Raw genomic sequence first — 15126 nt, 5'->3', positions numbered from 1 at the left:
TCAGCCTAAGAGTTTTAAAATACATTTTTGCTGAGAATTACAATATTTTGATCACTGCTCCTAACTCTAACCCACTCCTTCCCAACTTTATGTCCTTTATTAAAAAAATAATTCATCTAGTCTAATTTGTGTTGTTCATATTCTCATGGGTGTGGGGCAGTCCACTGGAGCATGGTCAGCTTACTAGGGGCTACACCCTTAAAGATTGACTCTTCCTTCCCTGGAGGCTATCAGTATCAATAGCTCCCCAGCTGGGGTGGACGATTACAAGGCCCTCCCTCCTGCATGGAAGAGTTCTGATTGGGATACAATATGAAAATACAGTTTTTAAGGAAGGTTACACCACATCATATAAAAACTGTGATTGGAGGGCTGGAGAGATGGGTCAGTGGTTAAGAGCATTGCCTGCTCTTCCAAAGGTCCTGAGTTCAATTCCCAGCAACCACATGGTGGCTCACAACCATCTGTAAAGAGGTCTGGTGCCCTCTTCTGGCCTTCAGGCATACAGACAGAATATTAAATAAATAAATAAAAAGATTTAAGAAAAAAAATGTGATTGGAGAGATACGGAAATGAGCAGGGCTCATTTAGTAAAGATGCAGGCAAAAGGAATGGTAGAAAACCACAGTATGATTGATTGCACAGTGGTCAAAGTGACCTTCCTAGCCCAAGAGAAACTATGGTACTTGTGCTGTGAGAATGGGTTGAAAAGTGTAACATATAATTGTTCAGATTTTGGCTGTGAGGACTGGGCAGAGCTGTAACAGGGACTATGTAGAGCTAATCAGGGAGCTGTAAAAACTAATTAGCGACCTGAAGACAGAGTCTCAGAGGATTATTTAAGGTAAGGTAAAAGAGAAAGTTACCATGAGAGAGCATCTGTGTTTATGTTTTTCTCTCATACAGGAAAAGTCTAGCATTCAGATAGGTTTTTCCCCTAATCCCTCGCTACTCTGAGGTCTTCTTTCACAATGGCCTCCCACAGTCTGCGTTAAGGGCTCTTATGGAGGCTGTGATGAGCTAGTAAGACTGACACAGGTCTAAAAGTAGATCTGAGTTCTCTATGTGGAGGGCAGTTTCTCTGGGAGGAGTCACCCAAACCTACGCAAGATTCTCTAGGCAAAAGCCAAATTCTTCTATGTTTATCTGCTTAAATTTGGGGAAATTTTGTACACTGGCCATCTGATTAAATTTGTGACAAGGAAGCCATTTGTATACATGTAATAGAAATTGTGGCCTGGGTACTATCAAGGTAGAACATGCAGTACAATTCTAAGGATGGGATTTGGAGTAACCATAGTAATTAGGAAAAGTAGACAGATAGTGGAGTTGATTAAGGAAACTTTGCATAAGATGTATTTCTCCAGATACCACTGTAATTCACTACATGACACCCATAAGCCCCTGAGTAAAATTAAATCCAAGCCATATTTATGTGCCTACCAGCCAGTTTTTTTCCCTGCCATTCCTGATCAACCTCTTTGAATACTGGTATTCTTTTGTGGTTCTTTAATTCAGTACTAAGCTCTCTCCTGAAACAGCTCATAAGCAAGATACTCATTAGTTCAATGACATCTTTCTTTAAAAATTTTTAACATATATGTATGTACATGTCAGTTTGTATGTACATGTGTGGAGGTAAGAAGGCAACCTTGCATCTTTTGCTGCTGTGTCTACCATCCTGGTTCACAAGTCTTCTGGGGATTCTTCTGTCTTTGCCGCTCACCTTCTTCACAGGAGCGCCAGGATTACAGATGGGTATTATCACACACAGCTTTTACATGGGCCTGGGCATTTAAAGTCAGGTCCTCATGAACACATGGCAAGAATCCTTTACCCAGGACATTTTTTATCATATAATTTTTACTCAGAATAACTAAAGTGCTACTTCAAAGTATGAAACTTATAAATTCTGTTTCAAATGTCATTTTATTGCAAATTGTATAACTAATTACAAGTTTAAACTATAATTTGGTAATTTTAGTCGGGCAGCAAGTTACTGCAAGTTACTTATTCAAAGGTGATCTTCAGTCAACTCCAGATACACAAGGATCAGAAATACCTGACTGGCCAATAGGGTTAAGTCACTAAATAAATGAATCTCGATCATTTCTCAGGAAAGGTACACTGTGATTTCAATAGACAGCAATACAGGAAGAGTTCTTCACACAGACTACTTCCCATTTCTCTCTGGCCATCTCAACTGAGATAGCTCCATTCACATAACTGGCTGAGCTTGAGCCTTCTTAGCAAGAAGCTTTAGGTCGGAAATGCACTTGGCAATGGTCTCCTTTTCCTGTGACAAGGAAAAAGAAATGCGGTTAAATCTCTCAATCCCTACTAGAATAGAACCTCAAGATTACTGCTTAATGTGGAAAGCTTACTAAAAAAGCTTATAAGAGAAAATAATTATATTAACATAGGGAAGATGTAATTTATTTTAGAAGCAAATCCTGAGAGCTAAACTTCCCTGGCCCACAGCTTTTAAGAGTAAAATCTACAGAGAACTTAAGGCCAGATATGCTTATAATACCTTTACCTGATGCTAGTTTGGGTAATCATAGCTCATTGAAAAAGACCAACCAACAAATACTAGCAATAAAAAATTATTAATAATGAAAATAATTGGGGCTGGAGAGATGGCTCAGCAGTCAAGGGCACTTCCTACTCTTCCAAAGGACCCGAGTTCGGTTTTCAGCACCCACATCAGGTGGCTCATTGCCATCTGTAATCCAGCTCCAGAGGATTTTAGGTACAGAGACACCTGCATTCATCCGTGGGCACACACATGAACGCCTAATAAAAACACTTAAAGAAAGAAAATAATTATCCGTCTTTTTCCATTATATTTTTTTGGGTATTTTCTAAGCATTTAAAATAAGGTACATGTTACAATCCATCAAATTCTGACAGACCTTGTTTTTCTTCTTTTTCATCACCTTTTTAAAAAAAGATTTATTTTATGTGTATAAGTGTTTTGCCACTGCGGTAGGCTTTGAAGTTTCAAAATTTCATGCCAGACCCAGCCCTTTTCTCTGTTTTATGTTGTGGCTCAGATGTAAGCTCTCAGCTACTGTCATGCCTGCTGCCCACCATGATGCCATGGACTCTACTACCCTCTGGAACCATGAGCCCCATATTAAACCTTTCTTTTATAAGTTGGCTTGGTCATGGTGCTTTGTCAAAGAAGAAGAAAAGTAACTAAGACCGTAGACAAAGACACTTGCCTCCAAACCTGAAAACCTCCTGAGTATACTCCCCGGGAACTGCACGGTAGAGGGAAGGAACTGCCTTCCCCCCACCCCTGCAACTACACACACACACACACACACACACACCAGCATATTATTGCCAGAATACCAGTCCAACCACAGAAGCTATAAAAGGTCACGTACCTGCTGTGCAGAAATGCTCTGCACCACATGCTTTTCCACCCAGTCTATCATGTGCTCTTGCTCCTTGCGACGCATCATGTTCTGTACAGAAATATGGTAGTCCAGGCGATTCTTTACCTCCTTATATGCTCTATGGAGCCGTTCCCGGTAGGTGACTTCCAAGGCCAAGGCAATATTATTCTGAGGGGAAGAATGAAATGGTTTGCATTTAATTAAGAAATGTTTTGCACCCATGAAGGAGTACTTCTGTTCTGGGAGATTTTCTAGCTAGCAGACTCCATTTCTCATATAATTATGTAAAATTCTTCTAATATGCAGGTAGTAAAACAGCACGTGGCACAGGCTATCATTTTCCTGCATTTCTTACATTCTTCCCCAGAAATATTTAACAAACCCAACAGAGGTACATGCAGACACATATCACTTTTCTAATGATATTCCACCCTCCTCAACTTTAAAGTACACTGGAGTCCACTATACTTGTGTTCCTGGATTCGTTTACCCAAAATCTAATAGGTTAGGCTGTTTCCATTGTTTTCTACTACAAATAGCGCAGTCTCTTCCTCTCTCGTGCACTCTCTCTCTGTATATATGTGTGAATAGTAGCTCATATTTACTAAGTAACTACTATGTTCTAAACATTCTTGTGTTTGTGTCAATTTAGCCCAGTTTTATAAATACATCATGTATCTATTTTACAGAGAGAAACTGAGGCAGAAAGTTGAACGTGCCCAAGGTTACAGAGCCAATAAATTGTGAAGCTAAACTCTGAACACATGCAATCAGGCTACAAAGGCCCATACTCTTAAGGATCTGTTGCTTTTGTTTATGTTGCATTTGTTTAACTCTGTGAAGCTGTGGTTCTTGGCCTGCCTAAAACACCTGATGGTCTAATAAAGAGCTGAACAGCCAATAGTGAGGCAGGAGTAAGGACAGGTGGGGCTGGCAGGCAGAGAGGATAAATAGGAGACATCTAGAAAGAGGAGGAGTAAGAAAACAAGAAGAGGAGGACACTAGGGACCAGCTACCCAGCCACAGAGTAAAATGGAAAGAAAGATATACAGAAATAGAGAAAGATAAAAGCCCAGCGGCAAAGGTAGATGGGATAATTTAAGTTAAGGAAAGTTGGCTAGAAACAAGTCAAGCTAAGACTGGGCATAAATAAGAAAGATTAAGTCTTTCCATGTATAATTCATTTGGGAGCTTGGAGACAGATCCCGACCCTGCCAAAAGAGTAAAAAACCCAACATTTTGGCATTCCAACGTGGGGCTAGGGCAAAAGGAAATCCAACAACCCCTGAGTTAAGAGCATTGTTGCTCTCAACTGCAGAAGCATCTCTTTAGCCCCACACTGTGTGCTTCTATAATGTAGAATTTCAATACGAGACAACTTTCCTTTAAGTATTAGGCACAAAATACTGAGCTCAAAGACGATAATGACAAAATACCTGACACATTTCTAATTTTAGAACCTAATTAAGCTCTGGATACAATTAAAAGCTCTACTGATTCCTAGATATACTTTCTGAGTGTTATGTTAAGAATCAAATTATTTAAGAGCAAATGTTAAGATTTTCTTATTCAAGTATGTATGAAATACAAAGAATGTATTTCACCTTTGGCCTTTTTTACACAGTGCATGCCTTTTTAAAAATCAGCCCTAACTCATTATTTTCCTTTTGTATGAATCAAAATATATTCTTTTATACCTTATACTGTTTCTAATTTTAGAACAATCCTATGTAGTTTTTCACTTAGCAGTTCTTAAATAGCTACATAATTATAACTGCTAACTTCTAGTCAAATCTTTGTTTTTATATAAAATAAAACCCATCTCAAAAATTTAATCATTGCTGAAAATATTCTGAATTTCTGATAGTGTTAAGGCTTTCTTGCCCATGGAAGGGAAATGATCTCCTGTTGACCTTCATTCTCTCCTCAGACAGTAGTGTTCTCTCTCTCTCTCTCTCTCTCTCTCTCTCTCTCTCTCTCTCTCTCTCTCTCTCTCTCTCTCACACACACACACACACACACACACACACGAATAACGTCACTATCCTTAGAAGTTACTGAAACCTACCCTCTGAACATCGAAGAGATAGTGGCGCTTCTGAACCAGTGCCTGCTGTGCCTTCTCCATGTCAATTGCATCCTGGATTTGTTTGATGGTTGCTTGCTTTACTTCTTCTAGTTGAGCAATTTTTTCCTGTAATTATGATAGTACAATGTCAGTGGAAGCATAAATGGTACAAAAAAGATTCATTTTATGCTCTGTTTTAGCCTTCATTTATGAAAATGCCCATGAAGAAAGACACATACAGAGAAACACACAAATCTTCAGAAGTATTGCCTATGAGTGATGTATAACACTGACTGAAAAAGACCAAGGTAGGAGGGTGTAGGATTAATTCAAACTAAGGATATTGGAAAAGTCACACAAAAACTTGCTATTCTGCAAGTTAATTAAAGTATTATTATCACTCCTAGAAGTCCTTGGACTTAAACAAAAATCCCAGTGCCAGGTATGAGACACAAAGTTGTTGGTCATGAAGGCTCCAGAACCCCAATACAGTCTCTTTCCAATGCTCTTGACTGAGCACTAGAATGAGATAGTTAAGATGCTACTGCTGAAGACACTTTGGTTGCAGGACAGAGAAATCTAGCCTGAAAGTGCTAGGGAGACTGCTGAGGAAGAAAAGTCACCAGTCGTTTTTTTCCTAGATCTAACTCCTTCAATCTGCAACACCAACCTGCCAAGGAAGCTATGTTCAATGTCACAATATAGACTATTATGGCAGTAATCAACCATTTTCTAATTGCATTTGACCATTGCATTTTCTATTGCACAGGAAGGAATTTAAGCATGAGTCTGTAAATCTAGTCAATAGTTCATGGCTGAGGAGGATATAACATATTCTCGTTTTTTTTAATTTTAAAATGAATATAGCGTCCAACTGCTTTCTGCATATTTATGCTATACCCATAGATTAGTGCAGCTCTTAGCCTTCGTCAGAGAAGCTTGCTTTCAGTGGGTGGTAACTATGAGACTCATTACCCAGTCAAAGTGCCAAGACTACATGACTGAGGAGTGCTCAGCCCTAAATGTGACATCTGTATTACTTTCACCAAGGCTCAGGGAACACCAAGGAAGAGGAAGTGGGATGAATCTAATAGCTGGTAGATATGGAGGAATGCTGGAACACGACACGGTCATTGCACTAATGAATTCACAGCAGCTGTGATTATTTTACCTGTGCAAGACTGAGCTGTCAACATTCAATCATGGATGGGGAGGGACTCATGAAGCCCCACACTTCACTACGGCAGTGAATGGTTGCCGAGGGAGAGCCATTCTCTATTACCAGTATTCCTACTGGTAACTGCCCATGCTTCTATACACAAACCCCACCTATGCTCATGCAAGCAACACTAAACAACATGAGTCACAAAAACAAAAGCAGGAAAAGGACTTGCTGGGAAGAGAGGTTCAGCAGAAATGGGAGGAGGGATGGAAGCAGGTAATGAAGAATGAATACAATCAAAGTACATAAGGGCAACTGTCAGAAGCAGAATGTCTCCATGTTCAAAATCAGCCTGGTCCACATAGTGGCTAGCAATGGATACATAAAGACCTTGTCTTAAAAAATTAAAAGAAAATTCTGTCACCAGGGAGACGGACATTAAGGAATTCAGGACTTCAAGGTCAGCCTTGACTTTACAGAAAAGTGTAAGGTCAGTGTGCTACACGAGAGCCCTTACCTGGGTCCCACCACCACCAACCAACCAAACACAATGGAAGCATAGTTTTTAAGTCTAAAGTAATAACTGTGTTCCAATTTATCCCAATATACAATGTAGAGAATTAAGCATGCTTTTAAAATGTATTATTTGGCAATTTTATGCATTTTTTTTTACTAAAAAGAGGTAAAATAAAATATACTCTCATTTTTAGAAATGAGAAAAACAGTAAAATCTGAAAACTTCAGTAAATTTCAATTTTATATCAAAGCAGTAACTTACTGCAATACGACTGTAACTATGGTAACAATAGTTATTGGGGTACTTTTTCCTCTAACATTCCTATAAATAATAATTATATTAGATAACTGGGATGTTTATGCTATAGTCAAAAGTGGGAAACAAAGTTAAAGATTCTTACCTCATTAAGTTTATCAAGAAATTCTCCAATAGAAGCACCATATTTCTTAATCACATAGACAATCAACCCTACTACTGTTATGGTAGAGAAGGTCTCTGGGGTAATCACATATATTTCTTTGGACAGAAAATACAAGCTAAGCCCAGTTCCAAGCACGTAGGGTCCTAGAAGAACAAAAAGTTACCTTATATGTTGTGCCTACTGTGCATTTGGTTACTTCAAGGCAAAGTTAAAGATGATAATCAGATTATACACACACAGTTTTAGTAGTACCCAAAGCTGAAAGAATAAAGAGCTAAACTGAAGGAAATCTGTATCATGACTATACAACCTATCAGAAACAGAAATCAAAATAAACTCTGAACTTTGTTTCCTCAAAGAGGAAAGAGTACCTTTTTCTCAGTGCTGATAAAACAGAAATAATATAAAGTACAGAAACCGTAAGAGAAAAACCAATTATTATAAAATATATATACACATAAAAAGAATTATGTTCTCAAAATTCTCAACTTCTATAAGCAACTAATTATAGTTACTTAAGAAAAAAAGATTGAGTTTAGAAAGAGGATTTAGGACACACATTACACCCCCCCCCCCCCCCGACTTTTCAAGACAAGGTTTTTCTGTGTAGCCCTGGTTGTCTTGGAGCTTTCCCTGTAGATCAGACTGTCCTTGAACTCAGAGATCTTTCTTCCTCTGCCACCCAAGTGCTGGGATTAAGGCATGTATCACCTCTGCCAGGCTTCAGACTTCTTATTGATGTCTGGCATTCTTTTTAGGTTTTTAAAAGTTGGAATTTATGGGATTGGAGAAATGGCTTAGTGGTCAAGAGCACATGCTGCTCTTGCAGAGAGCCTAGGCTGGAATAACACCCACATGGCGGCTCACACTCTTTGCTAACTCCAGTTCTAACACCCTCTTCTGGCCTCTAAGAACACTGCTTGCAAGTGGTGCACAGATATACATGCAGGAAAAACACACACATAAACATATAAATCTTAAAAAGTTGAAATTTATACTAGTGCATAGAGTGGACCTAGGCTTCTCAAAGGAGTGGAACTAAAGTGATCCTCCCCTCCCCCACACCTCCCAGGCAGTCTTGCTCTGTAACCCTGTTTGGCACTGAACTTCCTGTGGCAATCTTCTGGCTGGGATTACAGGGGTGCCACCATGTACACCTAAGTGTCTACACTATCAGGATTTTTAAGTTATAGTGTTTAGAACACAAATATTTACATAACATTTCCCTTGGTATCTTACCAGATGTTAGGATGGGACACAAGGCTTTTAAGAACAGCCCTGTAGTCTGAGCTGCAGTAGGGACAAATAATTTGACAAGTATCACAAGAGTGAGAGTTATAGTTCCAACTATACTGAACCCAGATTTCTGAAAGTTTCAGGTTCCTTTCCCTCCACTGTCTTTAGTTTAGTTTATGAATTTTAAATATGAGTTCATAAAAAAGGCCCACTATATTAACATTTTAATAATTTATGAAGATTTGAAGACACCCATTTTCTTCAATGTCAGATAAGGAAGTGCTATTTTAGGCCAGTCTACAGCTAAAAACAAATTTTGGGTTTCTAGTGTTCCGTGAAAGAAAGGCAGTGTGCAGAGACAAAAGAAAGGTAGCTCAGCCAAGAGACCTAAGCCACAATCGAGTTCAGCCACAAGTGGGGAGACACCCTTACAAATCACTTTTCTAGTCTTCCAGACAATAAAAACATTCTCATGGGAATGCCTAAGTATTAAATAATGAAAGTGAAATCAGCCATTATAATAAGCATGATTCTAAAGTTTATGCCTTTTTATAAAAGCAATCAATGAGGGAAGGTGCTCCTACTTGTTAAAACGTGCACATATACCCCTCTCTCTAAGTCTCACCTGCCTTATTTTTAGTTATGGCCCCTTTCGTCACCTGACTGTATAACATACAGGCATTATTTTAAAAATAATTATCCTATAATATATGTTGTACAATACCAGAAACTTAAATTTAGTTCAGTATTGTATGGTTAGAACAATGCCTGCAAGGAAATTAGCATGATTAGCATGTCAATAAATGGAAACAAAAGTATAAAAGTAAATTAAAATCATGAAACAAAATTTAAAAGAGAAGTAAAAGGTTTTATATATATATATAAACACTACAATTTCTTCTGATAAAAGAACTGACTTGATTTTAACAGTAGCACTCAAATGTATTAATAAAGCCTGGGCAATGCTCACCTGTTACGCCAGTTTTAGGGTAAAGGAACTGGAAAAATTCTTCAGGAATCAGCCCAAGACGTACTTTTCCTCCATATTCAGGAAGAGGTGGTACAGGGGCGAGACGTGGCTGTCCTGTGTGAAAGACCCTTGTTGCTTGTACTACCCTACAAGGAATCATCATACAAATTTAAAACCAATTTTTCAGAGAAAACACAATGTATGAACAATTAACAAAAATAACGAATGGGGATAGACTGAGGTGCTTCCTATTGTCACAACAAAAAGAGGACAGAAATAGGAAGGTCCAGGGCAGTGACGTAAGACACTTGAAACCTCCACTGAAATCTTCGTGTAAGGCTATGGATCATTTACCGAGGACGTTGTATGTCAATCAGGAGCAATGAAACACAAGAAAAAGGAATACAGGCAGATGCCCTGAATTAAAAATCTTAGACCAACCACTAGGTTTTGAGCAAAGAATTTTAAGTTTTTAAAAATTTCTATTCTTCCTTTTTGTATTGTTTGTGTCTACACACACCCACCACCACCACATGAGGGTCAGAGGACAACGTGCAGGAGCTGTTTCTCTCCTTCCACCACGTGGGTCTGGGAAACAGAACTCAGGAATACCTGTCAGGCTTAGTGGCAGGCCTGCTAAACCACCTTACCAGCACCCAGAACTTAAGTTTGTGTAATCTCAGATTTCTTTATGGAAGATAGTAAACATAACTTTACAAGGCCACTGTGAAGGGTGAGTTCATATACACAACATTCTTAGAATGGAACTTGTCAGGTAGTAGGGTTCCCCAGCAGTGCTTCTAAAACACGAACGTGACAGCAGGCGGCCTCAGCATGCTCTTTTCTATCCACAGGAAACAAACAATATAGCACAGCTGACCCAGTTCCTGCAAACTGGGCATCTTCACCTTTCTTTGGTGCCCTACCTTTACTCATACGACTATTCACATCTCTCAAAAGCACTTGCCTTATTTTGCTGCTTCTGTTTGGAATGCCTTTATTTAATGACAGCCAAATCCAAACAGTCTTCCAGATACCTCAAAGCATATCCTCTACAAAGAAACACTTCAACAAATGATGCTGGGAGAAATGGATATCCACATGCAGAGGAATGAAGCTAGATCGCTATTTCTCAGCCTGTACAAAAAAACCTATCCTAAATTAACAAAAGCTTTCAGACAAACACAGGCAAGTACTTTCTGTAATTATTCAGGAGATAATGCCAAGAACTGACATGAAACTTTATAAAATTAAAAAGCTTCTTTACAGCAAAGGAAGAAACTGAATGAAGAGACAGTTACAGAATGAGGAAATCTTGGTAAGTACATCTAACAGAATTAGTATCTAGAAAATAAAAAGTAGGATGACAAATTCCCCCTGCAAATGGCCCCCCAAAACAAAACCCCTAAGTTCTAAGAAATATACCTTAGTCAATTAATGGGCCAACGAAATGGCCAAACTCAAAAGGTGAATAAACAGAAAAAAGCTGGGCCTAGGCCTTTAATCAAGGAAGGTGAATCTCTTTGAGAGCAGCCTGGTCTACTACATAGCAATTTCCAGGCCAGTCAGGGCTACAGAGGTGAAGCTCTGCCTCAAAGAAAAATGGTTCAGTATCACCAGCCAACAGGAACATAAAAACCACAATGAAGTTGGGGTGACACACGCCTTTAAACCCAGCACTCAGGAGGCAGAGGCAGGCAAACCTCTGAGTTTGAGACCAGCCTGATCCACAAAGTGAGCTCCATGACAGTGCAAACAAAGGCTGCACTCAAAAAACCAAAGTCAAAAACAAACAAACACCACCCAAACACCAAAACCAAACATAAACTCTACCACATTGCCCCCCTCCTCTCCAATCAATGCCTGAAGCAGGTGGGAAAGCTGGTCCTGAGGTCATAGGAGAGGGGGGAGTTGTCCCTACTCATCAGCTTCAGTGATATTTCATTTGTATTTTAATAAAGCTTGTCTGAAGTTCAGAGAGTAAAATAGCCCCACTGGTCAGCCTTACAGTCCAGGCAGTGGTGACACACACCTTTAATCCCTGCACTAGAGAGGAATATAAGATGGGAGGAGACAGCTCTCACACACCGTCTCATTCTGAGATTCCTGGAGACAGGATCACCATTTTGGCCTAAGGTAGAGATAAGAGCCAGTGGCTGGCTGTTTTGCCTTTCAGACCTTCAGGTTGAACACCAATAATGGTCTCTGAGTTTTTATTAATTGTGCTACAATCAGCTACAACACTTGGGAGAGAGGCCCCTATGCAACACAGTAGAACCGACTTTGAAGGTGTGGGAGAATCAACCCTGAGGACATGAAAGCAGAACTAGCCAGGGCAATGCAGGAGAGCTGGTGGGCTCTCCTGCAACTATAACCTGCTACTACCCAGGCCCAGAACTAGGGTTATGAACTGGTCCACCCCAATATCCACCCCATCTATGATCTGCTGGAGCACATGAAGGGACCTGTCCTGCAGACCCAAAGCTGCAGGATCTCCACAACATAGGGCAACAGCAGGATAGCCAAGATGAGTTCCCGTGAGGACCCAGCACTGATAGTGTAAGAAAGCAGAGGCCTTGAACCAGACCAATGACTCTGTAAAGAACACTTGTAAGAAAGGATATACGAATAAAAGGGTTACTGCACGACTCACTGTGTCACACTACAGCTTCCATGAGATTGATTTTTCCTTCTTCTCTTAAATTTTATTATATTTAGGAGGAAGGTTGCAAGGTCAGAGGGCAGATAGGAAGGGATGGGAAAATGAAGGCAATGGAGATGCATGTTATGAAAGACACAGAGAATAAATAAAAAGAAAGTTAGAAACGTTATACACTGCTGGTGGGAATGTAAATAAATCCAGCCCCGCCAATCAATATGAAGGGTGCATAAAAAACTAAAAATAGATCATATGACTCAGCTAGACCACTCCTATATATTTATGCCAGGGATTCCAAGTCAGCACACCACAGAAACACTTGTACACCAGTGCTTACGCAGCACTATTCACAATAGCTAAATTATGGAGGCCATCTAGGTGCCTGCAAACAGAGGAATGAATGGATGGAGAAAATGTGCTATATGCACAGTGAAATTTTATTCAACTATACAGGATGAAAAACAGATATAACTGGAGATTATTGTAAGACAAATTCAGTCTCAGAAAAATAAAAACATCATGTTTGCTTTCATTTGTAGATATCAGATTTTACATAGATACACACAGCATGTCCGTAACATGAAAGTGGAAGCCAAACTGTACAGAAGAATGAAGACTAATGGGGTGGGGGAGAGAAAAAAGATAGATGAGCAAAGGAGGGCTATGCTTGCTCAAGGTACATTATACACTTGTATAAAAACGTCCTTATAAATGCTAGTATTTCATACAATGAACAAATGGCAAGCAAAATAAGCATAGGGCTGAAAAGATGGCCCAGCAGTCAAGAGTGTTTGCTGTGCTTCCATAGGACCAGAGTTCAGTTCCCTGCACCTATGCTGGGTTGCTCACAACCACCCTTAAGTCCAGCTCCAGATCTAACAGCCTCTTAACCTCTTGCCTTTGCAAGCATTTGTGTAGAAACACTTGTGTGCGAACAAGTGCACACACATACATGCATGCACACACGCATGCACATAAATAAAAATGTAATTCTCAAAGAAAAAAAAAAAGGAGCTTGGCATTTCCCCAGAGAAACAGCAAGGCTGGTACGACTAGAACATAAAGCAAAACATGGAAGGATGAGGAGAACCAAGGTATCGATGGATGGGGTTGATTCCAGTTGAGTTTCTTGGTTTTGCTAAGTTTCGATTTTATTTCAAGAGGGATATGAGCTCCGAAGGTTTTAGGTGGGGGACTGTCATAATTTCTGTTACATCAAGAATGTACATTTATTTGTACCAAGATAAAACCAGAAGACTAAAGGGTCCTTAACTGCTCCTGCCATAGTAATGGTAGTGGGCATAGTCAGCGAAAGCACAGCTCGAGGCCAAGCCTTGCTGATGCGCTAGAGAACGCAGGGTGACAGAGGAGAAACGGAGGTGCGTCTTGTATCTTCTGCATGTAATTCACTTATCGCTTGTGCCATAATTGATTTCTGGCAGTGCTAAGGCCCACACAGCGACTTTTCAATGTTTGTATGGTGTGGCTTTTCTGTAAGTCAAAAGCAGTCAATTGTAGTATCACTTTATTGCATACACAAGACAATCACACCCAAACGAGGCCAGCTTTTCCAAGCACTCTGTAGTTAGTAAACTTTGAAAGCTGTATGATTAAGTTCGGGAGTTAAAACACTTCATACACACCCTGATATGTTTTAAGAAAAGAACTTTACCTGCAGCAGCGCCAACATTTCTGATACACACAATGTACTAAGCACCGTTTTCTGAGCTTTACAAGAGTTAATTCTCTTATATCTCACAAAGCATTATATACGGCTCTAAGTGAGGTGTCACTGCTAAGAGGAGGAGCCAGGTGTACCCCGCGAGCCTGTAAACTGTTAGACATAGCTGTGATGTAAGTTACTCAGTTTTCCTCATTCTGTGATAGTCAAGACAAACATTACCAAACAACGCATAATTTCTGACTCCTGATATGGTAACAGAAGGCAGAAACCTGGGAGACAATCAAAACAACATAATTTGTTATATTTAACCAGATCTGTTCTTGAGTGTCATCTAGTGACTGACTCCGAGCTGGGTGTCGCTGAAGGTCACAGTGAGGGGCGAGACTTACCGTCTCCGGGTGTCTGTCACAGGTGGAGATGACAACGTTCAAGGCAATTAGAAGAACAAGCGTCTGAATGAGGATTTAGGCTCGCCAAAAGGAAGGAAAAAAAAGTAATTTCTGGCTTAAAGCTAAGAAAAAGAAACGGAGTAATAGGTCACGGCGACACTTACCCTGGTCCCAGGACAGCCGCGTTCTTCAGACACGGGGCTGCAAACAACACAAGGCGCAGGTTAGCAAAGTCAAGGTGAAATTCACTTTCCACCTTCCTCGGTCCCAAGCATCCCTCCTCGACGTCCCCCGAGATCCTACATGGTCAGGCAGCTCTGCTCAGGCCCAAACGACGAGGTCCTTTCTTCACCCGCTTTCCGCCTCCCTGTTGCCCCAGGCCTAGCTTCTTCCCAGTCATCCTGACAGACCAGCCCGGGGTCTACGTGTCTCACCCGCTGCGGCGGCGGCAGAAAGTACCACCCGGGACAGCATGGTCTGCAAAGGTCCAGGCAGCGGACTTCACGTCCCCGTGACCCCGACCGGAGACTGTCAGGGGCAGGAGCAAGATGGCCGCTCACAAATCTCGCGAGAAGAGAGCGGAGTGCTTTCTGCCCTGCTCGATTTTTTTTTT

The 15126-nt window shown here is 40.4% G+C and overlaps 1 protein-coding gene across 1 annotated transcript; it reads right to left on the bottom strand.

Moving 5' to 3' along the window:
* Positions 1-1910: 1910 nt before the first annotated feature.
* On the bottom strand, positions 1911-15102 carry Atp5pb (ATP synthase peripheral stalk-membrane subunit b). Its single transcript, XM_075981683.1, has 7 exons — positions 14948-15102; positions 14678-14714; positions 9782-9927; positions 7555-7718; positions 5476-5601; positions 3396-3575; positions 1911-2296 (listed from the first exon to the last, which is right to left on the bottom strand). The coding sequence occupies exons 1-7, from the start codon at positions 14985-14987 to the stop codon at positions 2219-2221; spliced, it is 771 nt and encodes a 256-aa protein (XP_075837798.1). The 5' UTR covers positions 14988-15102; the 3' UTR covers positions 1911-2218.
* Between the last annotated feature and the right edge of the window lie 24 nt (positions 15103-15126).

The sequence above is a fragment of the Microtus pennsylvanicus genome, chromosome 7 (genome assembly GCF_037038515.1).
Source record: "Microtus pennsylvanicus isolate mMicPen1 chromosome 7, mMicPen1.hap1, whole genome shotgun sequence".
NCBI classification, from domain to species: domain Eukaryota; kingdom Metazoa; phylum Chordata; class Mammalia; order Rodentia; family Cricetidae; genus Microtus; species Microtus pennsylvanicus.
This window is presented reverse-complemented; position numbering and strand designations above follow the sequence as displayed.

Coding starts and splice junctions, on each gene's coding strand:
- Atp5pb (XM_075981683.1), bottom strand. CDS start 14,987: ATGCTGTCCCGGGTGGTACTTTCTGCCGCCGCCGCAGCGG. Junction 14,715..14,947: donor TTCTGCCGCCGCCGCAGCGG/GTGAGACACGTA, acceptor TGTTGTTTGCAG/CCCCGTGTCTGAAGAACGCG. Junction 7,719..9,781: donor CCCTAAAACTGGCGTAACAG/GTGAGCATTGCC, acceptor TTGTTCTTCTAG/GACCCTACGTGCTTGGAACT.